Here is an 18,439-nt window from a genome sequence, read left to right on the forward strand (position 1 = left end):
AGCATGTGTTTGTGATCGCGCACGCAAGGCCGGTAATTTAAACGGGAGCGGGTACGTGCGCGTACACGTCTATTCGTTGTGTGGCGGCGTAGAGAAGCGCAAATAGAGTAACCATGGCTGACGAGAAACCCAAGGTGAGTTGCTTGAAAATATGCTTACATCTCATCACATTTCTTCACATACATAACTCAAATAGAACTAAGGAAAAATGTACATGGAATATTTCCTTACTTAAGATCTTAGTAGACTCAAGTTTAAAAAATGCAAGTACTCCATTGGAGACACCGGAAGACCTGTGCACGCGCCTGCATGAGCGCGTAGCTTGCTGCTTGATTCCCAGCCAACTAGCGTTTGCTAGCTGAACATGACAGTCAGCTATGCATGCATACTCTCTTCAGTTCTTAATCTTTTGTATTTGCAAATGTAATCTGACAAACTCAGTTCATATCCAAGTGGTTGTATCAATCAAATGCATTCATCACTTTGTCAAAACTTCTCAGGTTTCAAACTTGTAACATTCAATCATGGCTACAACAAGGGTCCCCTATGTTTATGGAGCCAGCTATCACAGCATGTTACAAATGAGTGAAATGATGTGACTGAGACAGTGTTAAAAACCATGTTTTACTCCTATGTGTTTCCTGTGTAAAAGTATTGTCAATATTTTCAATGCATCAATCCTGTGTGTGTGTTGACCAATGATCAGATGTTTGACATATACATGTTTAATATGTGTCTTCATTCGGATGAATTCTAGAATGTGAAAAGCACCTATCCTGTAGTCAGCATGATAAATTCCACTCTGGGGTTAGGGGTAGACTAAACATTGTCCAAAAACACATATTGTTTCATTACATTGCCACAGCACCATGACTTTTAGAACAAGTAAGCTCAATAATAGTTAAGACAGATTCACTTGTGTATGTCACTGCTGAACTATCCATGGCCTTTGTAAGTGTTCCATAAAACGTTAAATATTTGGTCTATATTCACTGTTCAGAAACCGCTTATATTCAAACAGTGCACTGCTGACAAAAACACTATGTGTACATTTTTCCACTTGCCTAAAATCAATGATGGTCATATCAAGGTTAACATTTGCCTGGGACCCGACTGATAATTTGCTTTGTATCAACTATCAGCCAAGCAACATTTGTTTTACATTGACATTTTTAGCAGACGCTCTTATCAAGAGCGACTTACAGGAGCAATTAGGGTTAAGTGCCTTGCTTAAGGGCACATCGACAGATTTTTCACCTAGTTGGCTCGGGGATTAGAACCAGCGACCTTTCGGTTACTGGCACAACGCTCTTACCCACTAAGCTACCTGCATCTGGTCCTCCCAGGCAAGGTTATCATTAGCTGCTTTTAGCAACACTAGTATTTACACACTACTAGGAATTGGCTTGCAAAAAAACGAAATAGTCCGCCAGAAGTTAAATAAAATTCAATTTCAACTTACTCTGCCGATTGTCCATACTGCTGGTCCTTATGCGGAGGGGAAATTGAGAAGAACAACTAATAGAACATTCAGAATTTCCAAACGTGGGTCTGTTGTAGACCCAATTCCTCTCCACTTACCTCATGTCAAAATAAAAGTCCTGCACGTGCGCCATACCAGCACAAAAAAAGCAAGAACTTGTGGGGTACTTTTATTTTGACATGAGGTAAGCCGAGAGGAACTGCATGGGTCTACAATAGACCCACGTTTGGAAAGTCTGTTTAATTATAACTTCCATTAGATGTTTGTTTTTTCTCAAATTCCCCCCTGCATAAGGACCAAGCCTACAGACAATCGTCAGAGTTTAAATTGTATTTAACTTCTGGCTTTCGGCAGACTATTCTGTTTTTTGCAAGCTAATTCCCAGCAACGCTGGTGTGTAAATACTAGCGTTGCTAAAAGCGGCTAGGTTACCATATATTGTATTCAGTGTTTGCCTATATGAACTAGCAATGTTTAAAGCTGCAATATGTAACTTTTTGGGCGAGCCGACAAAATTCACATATAAATATAGAGCTGTCATTCTCATTGAAAGCAAGTCTAAGAAGCGGTAGATATGTTCTATGTGCGCTATTTCTATGCTTACCATTCTTCAGTTTTGTTTTTGCATCTTTTACTTTCGGTTTTGTACACCATCTTCAAACACCTGAAAATACAATATTTTTGGTTATGGAAAATATATTTCACAGCGGTTTAGATGGTACAATAATTCTCTACACTATACCTGCTCTTTTTCTCACATAAACTGAAATAAGCGGACTATTCTAATTTTAGCAACAATGAAATGGCGGAGCGATTTCTGCATAGTGCACCTGTAAAGAGAAGCTGAAATGTATGGTGTAGAACAGACATGATTGTCTGTCACATGTAATAGTGGGTATCATGTTAAATCTTGACATTACATTTATACTGTATCTGCGTTTCATCTCACTGAATACACCCCCAATGTTTGTTGTGTACATCAGGAGGGAGTGAAAACAGAAAACAACGACCACATAAACCTGAAGGTGGCGGGACAGGATGGCTCGGTGGTGCAGTTCAAGATCAAGAGACACACGCCGCTCAGCAAACTCATGAAGGCGTACTGCGAGAGACAGGTGAGTCTGACATGGCAGCCATGATGATGCCACTGACTGCACAACATCAGCAGCGGCATCAGAGGGCAAGGTTGAGCTACTACCATATTGGTTATACCTATCAAGTCCTTTTCAATCTGCATAAAGTGCTGAGGGGGTAGAGGTGGTTTATTGACAGGGGCCAAGTCATAAGCAGCCAGCAGCTCCTTTAACCTATACTTAGGGCCAGGGCCAGTATTCATAAAGGATCTCAGAGTGGGAGTGCTGATCAAGGATCAGGTCCCCCTCTGTCGATTTATTCATTATGATCTAAAGGGGCCAAGGCAAAACTGGTCCAACGTCATCATTCCTCCTCCCTGGCACATTTGTAAATATCCTACTTTAATTTGTTTGAGTGCCTCCTTGTATTATATGTTAGCAACATTTTTATCCTAGTACTTATTCATTGAGCTTTTATTTGTTTGTTCTTTTTTATTTACTTAATTACTTTCCTATTGTCGAGAGGTGAACCTGTAAATAAGCATTTCTTTGCACTGTGTACTCCACGTACACTACCATTTAAAAGTTTGGGGTCACTTAGAAATGTCCTTGTTTTCGAAAGAAAAGCAATTTTTTTGTCCATTTAAATAACATCAAATTAATCAGAAATACAGTGTAGACATTGTTAATGTTGTAAATGGCTATTGTAGCTGGAAACGGCTGATTTTTTATGGAATATCAACATAGGTGTACAGAGGCCCATTTTCAGCAACCATCAGTCCTGTATTCCAATGGCACGTTGTGTTTGCTAATCCAAGTTGATCATTTTAAAAGGCTAATTGATCATTAGAAAACCCTTTTGCAATTATGTTAGCACAGCTGAAAACTGTTGTGCTGATTAAAGAAGCAATAAAACTGGCCTTCTTGAGACAAGTTGAGTATCTGGAGTATCAGCAATTGTGGGTTCGATTACAGGCTCAAAATGGGCAGAAACAAATAACTTTCTTCTGAAACTCGTCAGTCTATTCTTGTTCTGAGAAATGAAGGCTATTCCATGTGAGAAATTGCCAAGAAACGGAAGATCTCGTACAACGCTGTGTACTACTGCCAATCTAAATATTTTCTTTTTATTGGCCAGTCTGAGATATGGCTTTTTCTTTGCAACTCTGCCTAGAAGGTCAGCATCCCGGAGTCGCCTCTTCACTGTTGACGTTGAGACTGGTGTTTTGCGGGTACTATTTAATGAAGCTGCCAGTTGAGGACCTGTGCGGCGTCTGTTTCTCAAACTAGACACTAATGTATTTGTCCTCTTGCTCTATTTGTACCGGGGCCTCCCACTCCTCTTTCTATTCTGGTTAAAGCCAGTTTGCGCTGTTCTGTGAAGGGAGTAGTACACAGCGTTGTACGAGATCTTCAGTTTCTTGGCAATTTCTCGCATGCAATAGCCTTCATTTCTCAGAACAAGAATAGACTGACGAGTTTCAGAAGAAAGTTATTTGTTTCTGCCCAGTTTGATCCTGTAATCGAACCCACAATTGCTGATGCTCCAGATACTCAACTAGTCTCAAGAAGGCCAGTTTTATTGCTTCTTTAATCAGCACAACAGTTTTCAGCTGTGCTAACATTGCAAAAGGGTTTTCTAATGATCAATTAGCCTTTTAAAATGATAAACTTAGATTAGCAAACACAACGTGCCATTGGAACACAGGACTGATGGTTGCTGATAATGGGCCTCTGTACGCCTATGTAGATATTCCATAAAAAAATCAGCCATTTCCAGCTACAATAGCCAATTACAACATTAACAATGTCTACACTGTATTTCTGATCAATTTGATGTTATTTTAATGGACAAAAAAATTGCTTTTCTTTCAAAAACAAGGACATTTCAAAGTGACCCCAAACTTTTGAACGGTAGTGTATGTCATGTGTACAGGTATATGACTAATAAACAAACTTGAACTCTGAGACGCTTTATGAATATGGGCCCAGGAACTTTTTCCTAATGACCTGACCTGGGAAAAGTCCTGACCCTAACTATGGGAATACAGGGGTTGATGAAAGATGATATTATCCATTGAGGACAAGGAAACTCATTGAAGAGAGGACGCGATACATGCACCTTTTTATACACTTGTAACTCTTTGATCTGTTCACTGTCAGATGTAGCCTCTATTGTCTGTGACAGGAGACGAGTGCTTTGAGCTGTGTTGTCTTCATCATATTATCAGCTTCCTTTTCATCGTCCTCATTATTCCAGTGTCACAGCTCTATGTGTGGCATATAGCCTAGTGGTTAAGAGCGTTGGGCCAGTAACCAAAAGGTCGCTGGTTCGAATCCCGAGCCGACTAGGCGGAAAATATTTGTGGTGCCTTTGAGCAAGGCACTTAACCCTAATTGCTCCTGTAAGTCGCTCTGGATAAAGGCGTCTGCTGAATGACTAAAATGTAATGTAGTAATGATTCTGTACTGTCCACTCTTCTGATTCACTTTTTATTTGGTAAAATACCCTTTATTATTATATGCACCAAATGTACTTGTCATATTCAATGCAATTTGTATTTATCAAGGCTTAAGCTTAACTTGCCTTTCTCTCTCTGGCTGTAGGCTGATTAGTAAATACTAAGCCTTACTGCTGGATCATCATATGGCAAATCTGATCTGTGCTATTTATGATCTTATAGGCTAATTGAGGGGATTTACACTGCATTACCTAGTAAGTACTTTTAAAATAGGGTTCTTGGCATTGGATTCTCCCAACATATCAAAGGTATTTTTGTTCTCTTCCCTAGTGCACTTGGAGCTGTTCTGTTCTACATGTATTTTTGAATGATTGTGTTCATGCTGCTTGCACTGGCAAGTACAGAGATATAGAGACTGAGTCAGAGATGTAGAGATGTAGAAACTGAGGCAGAGATGTAGAAACGGAGTCTTTGCTCTCTAGTGCTAGGCCTGTCTTATCCAGGCTTGCCCAGGCCTAATCTCAATGTTGTGTGTCCCTGCCTGCCTGCCCGCCCATAATGGATCTTGTGTGTCTCTTTAGACCTATGAAGTCATGGAAGTAGGCCATGCTCTACTGGCTTTGTTGAGTAGAAGCCACTTCCCTCCTTATCCTGTTGTTTTTCTTCCTTTATCTGATCAAAATGATTTCGGCCAACGTGGATATGGAGTGGTAATATAGTAACGCCCTTCCCTATCTCCTCATCCCTTCCTTTCTGCAGTGTTTTCATTCACATATTAGAGAAGTGACAGGAGTTTTTTAAGGATTGGCTAACCTTGCTTCCTTAGTGCGTACACTATTAATGGATTGCTTGGCAGGGGTTAGGAAAATATTGTTTTCTTAGGACATTTTACTTGGAGATTGTTTTGTGTCAGACAGTTTAATGGAATTTATTATCTGTGTGTCTGTGTCTGTAGGGGTTGACGATTAGGCAAATCCGGTTCCGGTTCGATGGACAGCCAATAAACGAGACAGACACACCTGCACAGGTAAGCCTGGAGTCTCATGGGAGGAACTGATTTATTACGTCAATTCACTCTATTTTGCTTGAACAACACCATTCCAGCAATAACACATTATACATTCCTCCCTGTTTGAGAATACCAATTAACATTTGTGCATGCTGAAAGAATGTTAAATGCAAAATGTCTTCTAACGAAAGCTCTCCATTCACAGCTAATTTATGTACATTTTTGTCATGAATGCCATGTCATCTAATGAAATCGGGTTTTATATCAAATTGACTTAATTTCCTCCCTTTTTCCTGACAGTTGGAAATGGAGGATGAAGATACGATCGATGTTTTCCAGCAACAGACAGGAGGCCTCTACTAGCATGTCAAGTACTCCCCCACAACTTCTCCCTCCCTTCCATCCCCTCCAGACTGCTCCTTTGCAGCTTGTCCCATTTTCCACCACAGAATCAATACCATGGAAGAAGTCCTGCTCACAGTTATACATAACTGCTGTTGTATAGTGTTTTCATTCTTGCCTTTGTTTCTTCCTGTTTTGTACATAAACAACCTCCGCTAAGAGAACTCAGATTTTAGTTCCATTCATACAAGGTGTGCTGCGAACGAACGCTGCAAGATCCAACTCTTAAAAAGTCCATTGTTTTGGGGACTGGTTGGTTATCACTTACTCAGAGATCAAGAAAAAATATTTTCCACCCCGTTCACTGTTTGAGAATAAGACTGGTTTGTTATTCAACTTAATTTTCTGTTGTCTGCTTCAGAAAATGGGTTTTATATCTTTTTTATATATTAGTGGTTGTGTAAAATGAAACATGTCTTGAACATAGTTTGACTAGGCCATGCTTGTAATAAGGAAACCCTGAAGAGATGTTTTAGTCCAGGTAAACATCAGTATTGTCTCATAAATGTCTTGTTAAAATAAAGTTATTCTCTCTTTTTAACCAAACTCAATTTATTTTGTCTCTGTTTAGTGTGTGACTGGGTCATTAAAACTGGTGCAAATATTTGTAATCATTCATTGTCAGAGCGCGTCCTTGTGCTGGATATTTTATCAGTGAAAAACCACCATGGTGATTGAACTGTAAAGCTTGATGTTGGCACTGTCAGTGTAAAGATGAACTCAAAACGGCGAAAGAGGATGTTAGGACAGTGGGACTATTGTATGAAGACAAGCCAAACAAATATAGTAACTCTTGAGTAACAACATTTATGTCCTTGCTCATCACCATTAGATAACATCTTGATACTGTACTGACAGCATTTTTATCAATATCTAATATAAGATACAGAATGGGAATGGGAATGAAACTGGCAGTAAATAGCACTTAATCTGATTTATTTTTCTAAAATAAGGTTACTTTTTGAGACAATTGTTGAAAAGAAAGAAGTTATAGTCCCCTGTAGCTCAGTTGGTAGAGCATGGCGCTTGCAACGCCAAGGTTGTGGGTTCGTTTCCCACGGGGGGCCAGTATGAAAAATGTATGCACTCACTAACTAAATCGCTCTGGATAAGAGCGTCTGCTAAATGACTTAAATCGGGAATATTTGTTTCATGCTTCGCACAGGGGTGGAGAACGTTGCCTTTCAAAGAAAATGGATTGACGTCGAATGTCGGTATGTGCCACCAACCAGAATGACGGTCGGTGAGGTTCCGTCCAACCACAGCGAGTGGAACTCAAGTGGGCTGGGATAACTTGTCGCTGTGCTCTTCCTTCTGGTCTCTCGTGCGCTCAGTCGGGTGGAGTCCGTATTTCAGTTTCTGTCCTGCGGAGGATTTAGAAAATCTTATTTTTGTAGTTTATAGAGTTACATATCGAAATACGAAAGTAGTAAATTAGACAGTCGAAATGACGACGACAAAAACCTTTCAAGGGATGGATCCCGCCGCGAAAAGCAGTTCCAGGTAAAAAATGAATCCGAAAAATCTTCATGGACAAACAAAAGAAAATGGGATCCACTTACCATCGCTTGCCAGCCAGTATTGGAAGCTAACCGGCCAGTTGTCGGGTGGTGGATTTTTCCTGATTTAGCTAAATTGTATTAATGGCACACGTTGTCTTACTAATTAGCTGATATGATGGTGTGAAGAGGGCATTTGGGCTAGCCGCATCATCAGCGACCTGGTTACTGCTAGCGATGCTAACTACCACACCAGGCAGAGGCCCGCGCGGTGTTAATAGTGGAAGTTGGGATTTAACTTTGAAAATTAGATGTTCAGTGCAAAGGACTCAGCATCAGGACACATTTAAATAGAATGGACAATTTTAGCTATGTAATTAGCTAGTTGTCTGTCTGGACAGCAACTTTTTTTTGTTAAGTTAGCTGTCTGGCTAGCAGCAAGCTCAGCTGTCGCGTGAAACTTTTATTTGCAGAAACAAGCACTCACACGTCGTTTGCAAGCTCCAAACCTCAGTGTCTTTCGGCCTCTGATGCCCCAAAACTGGATAGTTTGTTGGTTAGTTAGCTAGCTAGATTAGCCTACATGCCAAATTGGGTTACCAGACATGCCAAATTGAGTTCCTTTTATGGATGTTTCTAAGAATACGGTTGACCCAATCAGTTTATTAGGAGTTAATTCAAGCCTTTTAAAATCTGAATTGTCTACGTTTTGAGGATTTATTTGAGGCAAAGGGTCTGCACGCAATCACCTTTTTTTCACTGCCAGAAAATGATGCACCGCATGCATCCATCCTATAGTCTGGGAACTCCTGCCTTTGCGGCGGCTGGATGACATGCGGAAGAAAAAATAACGTAGTAACTTTCTTTATCAACCTTTGATGCGCTTCGGGCAGGCCGGACAATTAGCTATTTCGTTAACCAAAAATGTGATCTGTAACAGTTTTCGGCTGGATAGTTTTGCTACAAGTAAGTTAGTCCAAAACCGTGAAATCAGGACCAGTCTTTAAGACATTCCGCATTCCAGCTAGCTACGTTGTCAACTAATTGGTGGCTAATGCGGGTTTTACTTGGGTGAGGGGGCTTAGCTAAGCCTGCAAATCTTTGTTCAGTTCATCTTTGCTTTAGCCATCTTGGTCGGCCCTGCTGCTGACCAATCTAGAAATGCAGGCTTTCCCGACAGCACCAATCCAACTTTGGCAGCCTTTAGTAATTGCAGATAAGGTCATCAAAGGCCTTCAATGTATGTGACAGCATCAGGCTCGCGCTTGCTATCTTTTTAATCAATCTGCTGTTGAACAACTGTCGAGTTGTCCCACTTTTCTAACCGCAGTGCCTCTCCTTTCACAGGAAATATTTGCCGTTTCATTGTTGGGTGGGGTCTCAAATAGCCTTTTCTCTTCGCAGCCGGGTGGAAAGCATGTGCTCATCTTAGTAATCACACAAGGGTTAACAAGTCTGCTGTAGGCATTATGATTAACTACGCGTGGCATACAGTACCAGCAACACCCAAATCCCGTTTTTTTCATCTCGCCACTGTCTTCAGTGGGTTTTTGTGGGGTCCCCCCCACACGGTGGGAGGGAAGTTGATTTTTGTATCACGTCTGCCTTTGGACAGCTGCCTAGTGTCAGCTGGTGGATTCAGCGGTCTGTGTGTGGAGCTGAATAGAGGGGAGGAGGGGTCGGGGAATGGCTCTGCAAACACATCAATTTCTGTCCTCTACCCGACTGTCCTTAGTGAAGGGGAAAAAAGGCTTTCCTTCTCATTATAGTGACCCTTCTGTTTACTAGGAGGAAAGAATGTCGGTTTGGAAGTGTGCTTTGTGAGCTGTGGTTATCCTCTTGCCTTTTTGATATTCAGATCACATATTAAGGCTATCTGATGTTTGTTTTTACCTTGATGTAGCCTAGCCTGGATTTGTCCAATCAAATGTTGGAACGGCTATGCTGTCTGGAATGAAAGCCATCCCCTGTGTGTAACTGCTGCGGAATTTCTGCCTGGCTCAAATCGGCGGCAGTGGCTGGCTAGCCTGGCAGATTGCAGGCGCATGGAGTCAGCTGTAGCCAGGGGAGGGGAGAGATTGGGAGTATCCCTCAGCCTGACAGCCGGGGCTTAGGGAGTGGAGACCCTACCGTGGATGGAGAGAGAGAGAGCGGGGGCTGCATCAGAGCAATATGTTTGTATTTGTCATGTATTGATTTCAGCAGTGCTGCTGCTGATCACTATTGTGACATGCTCTTTGTGTATTTAGCATGTCCTGGGAGTGGGGGTGTCTGTTCAATAGTGTGTGGCAGTCAGTTAAATGAGTCCTGACCCTCCCTTTGTTGTCCTGCAGGGTGCTGCGGCCGCCGGGCGGGGCCTCCAACATATCGTTCGGCACAGACGAAGCCCCCCCTGTACGCAAGAACAAAATGGCCTCCAACATTTTCCTAGAGCCCGACGACCCCCACGCCCATCGGAGGAGCAACCCACCTGGTATTTCCTAGCTACTCACATTGGTTCAAAACTAGTGTACGCACACATCCAACAAACGTCCACTGGGGCAGGGTACAAAAATGTGGCATGGCAAAAGAAGAATACCTGCACACATTGAGTGCTCGAACAATGGGGCCCAAAATGGGCATCAAGCTGACAAAGACCCTTTGGGGTAAAACTATGTGGGCGTTCATTCAATCAGTGTCCAGACTCCAGTCATTCACATTGGATAATGTGCATAGTGTACAGTTTTTCCACCTGACCTACATAGACTGACTTGTAGTACAGCAGGGCCTTGCTGGGGGAGCCACCTCTGTCTGTCAGGCTGGATCTGGCTGTCCCTCCCTGGCTGTAGTAGTGTACACCTCGCTGTTGATCACAGAACAGTGGTCCTTATTGCAGGCCCTGATAGACATCCAAATGGCAGAATGTTATGGTATATAGGCTGCTGTACATGGTGCCCATCCATACTGCTAAGTATAGTGAGGATTTTTATTGTTGGAGAAAGCAGGCAATGGCGATCAGACATTTCTAGTTGTGTACAGGCTAAACACATTCCTAGACAATGTCGGTTCAATCAACATCAAGTTGAAGCGATAGTTTATTAAGTAGACCTAGGCCTACAACTAGAGCATAGCAAGGGACGTTCACAGTATACATGTAAAATAAGGGTGTGGTGGGAACTGATCTCACATGGCACAGGATCACGTTTTCACAATCGCATCACCCCTTTATGTAGTAATCCATTTACTGGTGTAGCGGCGTATCCGTGCCCACGCATGAAGTGTGGAGAATGTGGTGTGCATGTGTGTGTTCACTGTAACCTCTGACCTCCGGAGCCGACAGCTGCATGCAGTGTTCACACTCTGCTATTCCACATTGTCTTAAGCTAGGTTCAAGTTCAGTTCAGACAAAAGAACAGTGTCATGGTATGCACATTTCAACGGATACACCTGAATTATTTGGTTATGTTGGCTTCGGTGCCGTCTCGTCTGGAAGTTGAGCACTTGGCTAGGCAATTTTTTATTAATATTACATTAGTCTTGATATATTTCGATGGATCCACCTGGATTATTTGGCTGTGTTTGTCTGGATATTCATGGTTTGCATGTACTGTTTTCTCTGTTAGTAGGCTATAGGATGTTGTTGATTTAGGCTACTGTTTACCTAATGACATCACAATCTGGATATGAACTGGAAATGTAGCCAAACAGATTTGTCTCTTGGCTCTGTGAATTTAGAAGCTGGCCAACAATGTATTGTTGTTTGTATGGCCTTCCACTTGAACTTTTTTTATTGAACAAAGTCAGTCACGGGAGGTCATTAACCTTGAGGTTAGAAGGCATGACCATGCATGAATATATACTTAAAGGAGTAGTTCAATTTTTTTACAACTTTGTTAGATGATTCCTCACCCTGAAAGTAGTCTGGGCCAAGAAAAAAACATTAATCCATGGTTCAGTTTTCTTTAAACAGCCACAACAAACTTAAGCTGACCTTAGCCACTACAAAATGTCAAAATCACCTGAAATCAAATCAACTCCATATTTTGTTTGATGTTACTTAAAAAGTGATTTGGCCATGAAAAATAAATAATTAATACAAATTAAAAAACATACTCACATGCCCCCATCACTTCCATTGATTGTGGCTGTTGAAAGAACTGAACCATGGATTCGTTTCTCCTGGCCCATAGACTATTTTCAGGGTGAGGAACAATCTAACATCAAGTTGTAAAATGGTGAACAGTCCTTAACCATATATGATCATACTTACTCTACACAACCATAATTACATTTTGTTGTAAAGTTTCACCCACATGGTGTAGTAGAATATATGCTGCGATGTAGCATTGTGGTATTTAAATTCAGACATTGGCCTCTGCTTACATTACTATGGTCCTGAGACATTAGCATAGCTTTTGCCGTAGCCTTTTTTGGTGATGCCCTGTGAAACTCACTATGGCCTTGAGATGATCCTTAGTGGGTTTATTCAAGGGCCCAATCCCAGCCACACAAGGGACATTCTGCAATCAGAGCAGTACTGAGCTTCTTAACAACCCACTGAACCGGTGTGACTGTTTATCTCTCAGCCTCAGAAATGGGAACTGTGATGCACATATTGGAACGACACTCCATAAAAGATAGAGGTGAAGATTTGGTCAACAAGTACCTCCTACATAATAGCCAAAAATCCAGTTTCATCACAACATCGAACACTTTGTCAAATCAATTATATAGACCTACATCATGATCTTGCAGTACTATCTGAATGTGTCATTTAAATGTAATGGCACCATAGTCAATTAAAGCATCACGTATTGGCCATGTCCACGGTTCATGTCCCATTGCCAAAGCTAATGTAAAAGCAGTAATTCAGCAGGGCCTTGAAAACAGATGCAGAGCCATTATAAAGGAAACCTTGTTGAGTCACTGTGCCATTACTTCACAATGCTGACTCCTCTCACTTCATTAACAAGCAGTGATATATTGACCAAGAATCATCCCTTTGTCTGGCTTTGTTCCTCCTAGTCATAGATGGCAGGTAGACCAACCAATCTGTTGACTTCCCATTGGTTCTGCTGTACAGTTGTTGTTCAATGGGAGTTTGTATGGGACTGTAGCCTAGCTTAAATGTCGGCCATAATGCCCTTTCGCTGAGTGGAGTGTGTTGGTTAGCCTATGAGTTTTGGCTCTGCATTTGTCTGGATTAGCCTACATCCACTGGCTGCTTTGCTGCTGGGTCTGTGTCGGTATCTGTCTGAGACTGATAGGTAGGCAATCGGATTTGTTCGAAAAAGTGGTTTTCCGTCATTTTGGCAAATTGTGCCTAGCAACATTGCGCTCAGTGAAGATCTGAGAGGGTAGAATTCCGAAGAGAACACTGCCATACTGTATGTTAGTCACTCACATCCACTAAAACAGGAATGCACCACAAATCAAGACTGTAAAGCACACTGTTTACAGCCTTCCACACCAGTCTTTAATCGATTTAGACCCATTCAACCAAATCGTAAAATCTGCACGGCCAGTGAATTAATTTGTTTTGATCAATGAAATGTGAAGTGGAAACAAACCTTAAGGAAATTCATGTTCTTATTAGCACTTCTAGCATCGACACTCTATTAACTAGCATTAGGCCTAACACTAGTCCCTATCACTGACCTAAACCCTTCTCCCAGAGAGCTACTGTGTATGCAGGCTATTACTCCAACCCAGTTGTGTAAGTCACCCGAGTCAGTTAATCAAGGTGCTAGCAAGCAGCTAATTAGTAGAATCAGGTGTGCTGGAAAGCCTACAGGAGGAGGCAGGTCTCCAGGAGGAGGCAGGTCTCCAGGAGGAGGAGGGTTTTCTGCTTTACAGAACTCTAGTAGTAAGGTCATCTCCTCTGACTCATTTGTGATGTGAAGTCTGAGTCATCACTTATTAACTGGTTGTTGTTTCTCTCCGTAGGCGGGACGGCCAAGGGTACTCTGTGCGGAGAACCGTCCGCCCCCCTTAGACGGTGCCAGCAGCCGCTCCTCTTCCCCAAAAACAATGAGACAGACGAGGTCATCACCTCCATCAACGTTCCTTTAGGGGTAAGGCTGAGGGGTCACTGACATGTCGGCCATTGGTTTATTCATAGATGTAATGTGTGTGTGCTTTCCACTGGTAAATGCTTGCCTTGGTTTCTACAGGTCTGCTGTCATGGATGATTTTCTGTGATTCTCAGTCCTGTATTGTTGAACTGACTTAAGTCATTGATGTAGTAAAATGAGTCAGCCAAAATAAAGTAAAATGCCAGGGTTATGTGTGATTGACTTATCATTCTCCCTGGCAGGTTGAGGAGTGCGAACAGGCAAACAATGGTAAGTATCTCTAGTAGCATTTTGTCAGTATTTTAATATATGGTATTTATGTAGGTTAGATAAAATCATTTTGTTTCCAGTGATGAATCTCATTGAAGAGTCTTTTGAGGAGACGCCACTTAAAAGAAGTCCCTAACAGACTGGAAGGAAAGATTCCACATTCCCCCTCTCCCTCGTTCTCTCAGAGCTATCTGTAAACAGCAGTGCATGACTCCCATTAGATACGAATGGCCACAATGAATGGCCTCATGGTCGACTGTGACAGCTCCGATAATTCTGCCATTTTTAAACGGGGTGATGTCACCACTTTGTCTCTCCCTTTGTTTTCAACCATGACATTTGTCATACCTGGGAAGTCTGTCCTGACCATGTTGATCTGACCAGGAGAAACTCTGGTGTCCTAGTTATAAAACACATGACTCATAGAAGGCTTTTATATAGGGTTTTCATTTTTAGGGCACACCTTTGAGTCATAACTCACAATGTGATTCTCTTTGATCCAGTTGTGCCCTTTCATAATGTCTCTGTGGTCAGCCATCTGTTTTGTAATGAGAATGCTGTTCCCATGAAGAGCTAGGCTATTTATTAACTCCCAGGTGCTGCAAACGTTAGTAATAGTGTGTTCTTGGGATAATGGAGGGTTAAGGCATCACACATCTCGGTGCATTTAAAAATCAATGCTACATCCGTTCCGCTGTTATGGTCTTGTGTAAGCACTGTAGACGGGGGCTTGAAACGGTCTCTGGACTGGCAGCGGACCCTGGGATGATCTTGTCTAGCCCTTCCAAATGGTTCACTGACTGACACATATGTAGTGCAATTTTCAGGTGTAAAATGTAATCCAAGCCAGTGTTCTAATGAGGGAAAAAACACAGCTTTATGGTCCTTGATACCATAAGTGTCTTAGAAACTGGCTTAAAACACACGTTTGCCTAGGTGCTGCTGTAAGCCCCTACCTACACCATACTGTAATGGCTCTCATGAAATCTAGATTTTGAGATTCTACTTCACTAATGGGCAATGACAGCCTTCCCCTCCAGTAGTGTGATTTCACTAAGGATGAGATTTGCCTCGGTGGAGTGATTGCTTTGATTTGAGTTATACTAGCACACTTGTATTTTACTGAAAGCATCACATTTTGCGGCACTTGCGTGTTGGTAATCTGTTGATCTGTCATTTGGGAAGTAGGTAGCAGGACCTATCTGGTTGGCCTTGCTACAACCAAAGTGCTACTATTGTCAGATACATCAGATATTCTATCAATTCAAGGTTTGGATGAGATTTACACTGAACAAAAATATAAACGTGACATGTAAAGTGTTGGTCCCATGTTTCATGAGCTGAAATAAAAGATCCAAGAAATGTTCCATACGCACAAAAATATTTTCTCTAAAATGTTGTGCACACATTTGTTTACATCCCTGTTAGTGAGCATTTCTCCATTGCCAAAATAATAAATCCACCTGACAGGTGTGGCATATCAAGAAGCTAATTAAACAGCATGATCATTACACAGGTGCACCTTGTGCTGGGGACAATAAAAGGTCACTCTAAAATGTCCCGTTTTGTCACACCACAAATGTCTCAAGTTGAGGGAGCTTGCAATTGGCATGCTGACTGCAGGAATCTCCACCAGAGCTGTTGCCTGAGAATTGAATGGTAATTTCTCTACCATAAGCATCCTCCAACGTTGTTTTAGAGAACTTAGCAGTATGTCCAACCGGCCTCACAACCGCTGAGCACGTGTATGGTGTCGTGTGGGCGAGCAGTTTGCTGATGTCAACGTTGTGAATAGAGTGCCCCATTTGTGGCGGCGAGGTTATGCTATGGGCAGACATAAGCTAAGGACAACGAACACAATTGCATTTTATCTATGGTAATTTGAAAGCTTAGAAATACCGTGACGAGATCCCAAGGCCTATTTATTTTAAAGTATCTGTGACCAACCGATGCATATCTGTATTCCCAGTCGTAAGATCCATGGATTAGGGCCTAATTTATTTATTTCAATTGGCTGATTCGGGTCATATGAACTGTAAATCAGTAAATTCTTTGAAATGTAGCATGTAGCATTTATATGTTTGTTCAGTGTATATAATAGTGTTTGTAGTTAGTAAGTGCTGTGCCTCTCTCCGTTCTAGCATGGCTAGATCATAGGCTGTGTTTACACAGGCAGCACAATACTGATTTTTATTCTTTTTTTTTTAACCACTAAATGGTATTTTGAGCAATCAGATCAGCTCTTTTGCCAATAATTGGGCCAAAGATCAGTTTGGCTGCCTGTGTAAACGCATCCTCAGTCGTGTATCATATGGATCTGATCAGTGGGCCAGGTAGTGAAGACCCTGACATTGTCTCCTCTGTGTTGTGTGGTAAAGTAGACTGCCCTGAGGAACCTGAAGAGAAGGAGCAGAAGGAGGAGGCACCACAGCCCTCCGCCCCCTCGGGAGCCGCCAACGCAGCCGCCCCCTCCGGCCGAAGAAACCCTCCAGGGGGCAAGTCCAGCCTCATCCTGGGTTGAAGTCGGCTTTCGTTGGAACTTTTTATTTTTAAAAGAATTGCCCCCATTTTCCCCTTCCCCACCACAGTCCCACTGTTCACCCCCTCTCTGTCGGACACGGTCCACCACGTCCCCTCTGAGCCATGGAATTTGCCCCCCGTCCTGTCCCCCCCCCCCCACCTTTTTGTTTTGACCCTTTTTTTTCTATTAAAAGAGAACCGTTGACAGAAGCACTTTATGTATCTCTTTTCCCCTCCCCCCCCATGTAAGTCCATCCTGTAGTGTGCCTACTTTGCTCCTGCTGGAAAAGGCATGACGTTTTAGCTTGTCTCATTCTCCATCTGTTGTAAATGGTAAAAAAAAAAAAAAAAGTATTCTAAAAGATTTGATGCGTGAATTTCTAAATACAATAAAGATTGATATGAATTTGTTTTCATTTTGCTCCTGGTTTCTTTTTATCGGAGGAAAGCTGTATTTTGTGAGGATCTCACTAATGTTTTTAGTTATGCATGGCATACCACAAGGATCATCTACTGTAAGCCAACTATTTGAAACCAAAAGTGAAACATCTTGAGTAAGGATTTGGTCAGCCTGTTTTTTACAGTTAGAACATCCCATTTGACTTTCAAAAGTGTCCACAAAGCGAATGTATTTTTCAAGACAGAACACAAGCTTTGGTTGGGCGAAGGAGATGGGACTGTATGGAAGGGAGTTTAGTCCATCGGTAGTTATTCCTGTAAATCCACCATGGCTACTCCTGCCTCCAGTAGTTGATCTAGAAGTGTTGGAAAGACTACACAAAGATAGGGAGGGTGTTGATCCATCTGATTTGTTTGAGACGTCTGGAAACTGTTTCAGGATTTTGTGGCCATTTACTCAGATGGTTCCAAAGATCCAAGGACAGGACGTACTGGGTCAGCATTTGTAGTGCAGGAATGTGGGGTGGAAGTCAGGAAACGTATTACAGATCATCTGGCTGTATATACGGTGGAGCTGATGGCCATACTGTTGACCTTGCAGTGGGTGGAGGAAGTCAAACAAGACAGTAGTTATTTGCTCTGATTCATTTGTGGTGTTAATGAGTCTCCAGTCCTTTAGCTCACGTAGCAGACGACCTGCTTTATGAGGTGCTACAAACCCATGGCAGGATTAAACAGATGGGTATACAGATAAGATTTACTTGCGTCCCAGCCCATGTGGGGGTGGAGGGGAACGAGGCAGTAGATGCACAGGCTAAACAAGCACTTAGTAGTAGGGATGTTGAAGTTTTAATGAGCAAGGCAGAGGCAAAAATACTGATATATACTGTGATGGTGCAGAGATGGCAGGAGCTGTGGAATAGAGATAAGGGAAGGCATTTATTTCAAGTACAGAGGAAAGTCGGAGAGGACGGCAGGAAGGGACAGAAGAGAGGAGGCTATTTTTACAAGATAAAGGGTGGGCCAGCCAGTTGAATAAGACCATTAAACGTGATAGGAAAGCATCCAACAGGAAAGTGATTATTGTCAGGAAACAGAGACCGTGGAGCATGTATTGCTACAGTGTGGGCAGTATCAGAGGGAAAGAGAGAGGATGAGATCTAGTATGAGGGAGAAGGGGATACAGGAAATTAGTTTAAAGAGTATATTGAGTAGAACGTCATTAGATATAGTTTCAAATATTTTATCTTTTTTAAGAGCAACGGGGCT

General features: G+C 42.2%; 2 protein-coding genes across 3 annotated transcripts; both read left to right on the forward strand.

The window, feature by feature from the left end:
- The first annotated feature begins 39 nt into the window (after nucleotides 1–39).
- On the forward strand, nucleotides 40–6,980 carry LOC311147106 (small ubiquitin-related modifier 2). The gene is made up of 4 exons (XM_084183730.1): nucleotides 40–134; nucleotides 2,467–2,598; nucleotides 5,974–6,045; nucleotides 6,328–6,980. The coding sequence occupies exons 1-4, from the start codon at nucleotides 114–116 to the stop codon at nucleotides 6,388–6,390; spliced, it is 288 nt and encodes a 95-aa protein (XP_084039856.1). The 5' UTR covers nucleotides 40–113; the 3' UTR covers nucleotides 6,391–6,980.
- A 764-nt stretch (nucleotides 6,981–7,744) lies between these two features.
- On the forward strand, nucleotides 7,745–17,181 carry LOC311144958 (jupiter microtubule associated homolog 1-like). 2 transcript variants are annotated; one of them, XM_084181149.1, is made up of 5 exons: nucleotides 7,745–7,932; nucleotides 10,262–10,401; nucleotides 13,854–13,981; nucleotides 14,224–14,251; nucleotides 16,630–17,181. In XM_084181149.1, the coding sequence occupies exons 1-5, from the start codon at nucleotides 7,877–7,879 to the stop codon at nucleotides 16,770–16,772; spliced, it is 495 nt and encodes a 164-aa protein (XP_084037275.1). In that variant the 5' UTR covers nucleotides 7,745–7,876; the 3' UTR covers nucleotides 16,773–17,181. The 2 variants fall into 2 exon arrangements, with proteins under 2 accessions (XP_084037275.1, XP_084037276.1); XM_084181150.1 differs by having other exon boundaries at nucleotides 7,746–7,932; nucleotides 16,633–16,856.
- Nucleotides 17,182–18,439: the final 1,258 nt, after the last annotated feature.

The sequence above is a fragment of the Coregonus lavaretus genome, assembly GCF_964263955.1.
Source record: "Coregonus lavaretus genome assembly, chromosome: 2".
NCBI lineage: Eukaryota > Metazoa > Chordata > Actinopteri > Salmoniformes > Salmonidae > Coregonus > Coregonus lavaretus.

What these genes read in the sequence shown, in the direction of transcription:
- LOC311144958 (XM_084181149.1), top strand. Translation starts at nt 7,877, where the DNA reads ATGACGACGACAAAAACCTTTCAAGGGATGGATCCCGCCGCGAAAAGC. An exon ending in GCCGCGAAAAGCAGTTCCAG is followed by an intron (nt 7,933 to 10,261) that starts GTAAAAAATGAA and finishes GTTGTCCTGCAG; the next exon opens with GGTGCTGCGGCCGCCGGGCG. An exon ending in CCATCAACGTTCCTTTAGGG is followed by an intron (nt 13,982 to 14,223) that starts GTAAGGCTGAGG and finishes TCTCCCTGGCAG; the next exon opens with GTTGAGGAGTGCGAACAGGC.
- LOC311147106 (XM_084183730.1), top strand. Translation starts at nt 114, where the DNA reads ATGGCTGACGAGAAACCCAAG. An exon ending in TGGCTGACGAGAAACCCAAG is followed by an intron (nt 135 to 2,466) that starts GTGAGTTGCTTG and finishes TGTGTACATCAG; the next exon opens with GAGGGAGTGAAAACAGAAAA. An exon ending in AGACAGACACACCTGCACAG is followed by an intron (nt 6,046 to 6,327) that starts GTAAGCCTGGAG and finishes TTTTCCTGACAG; the next exon opens with TTGGAAATGGAGGATGAAGA.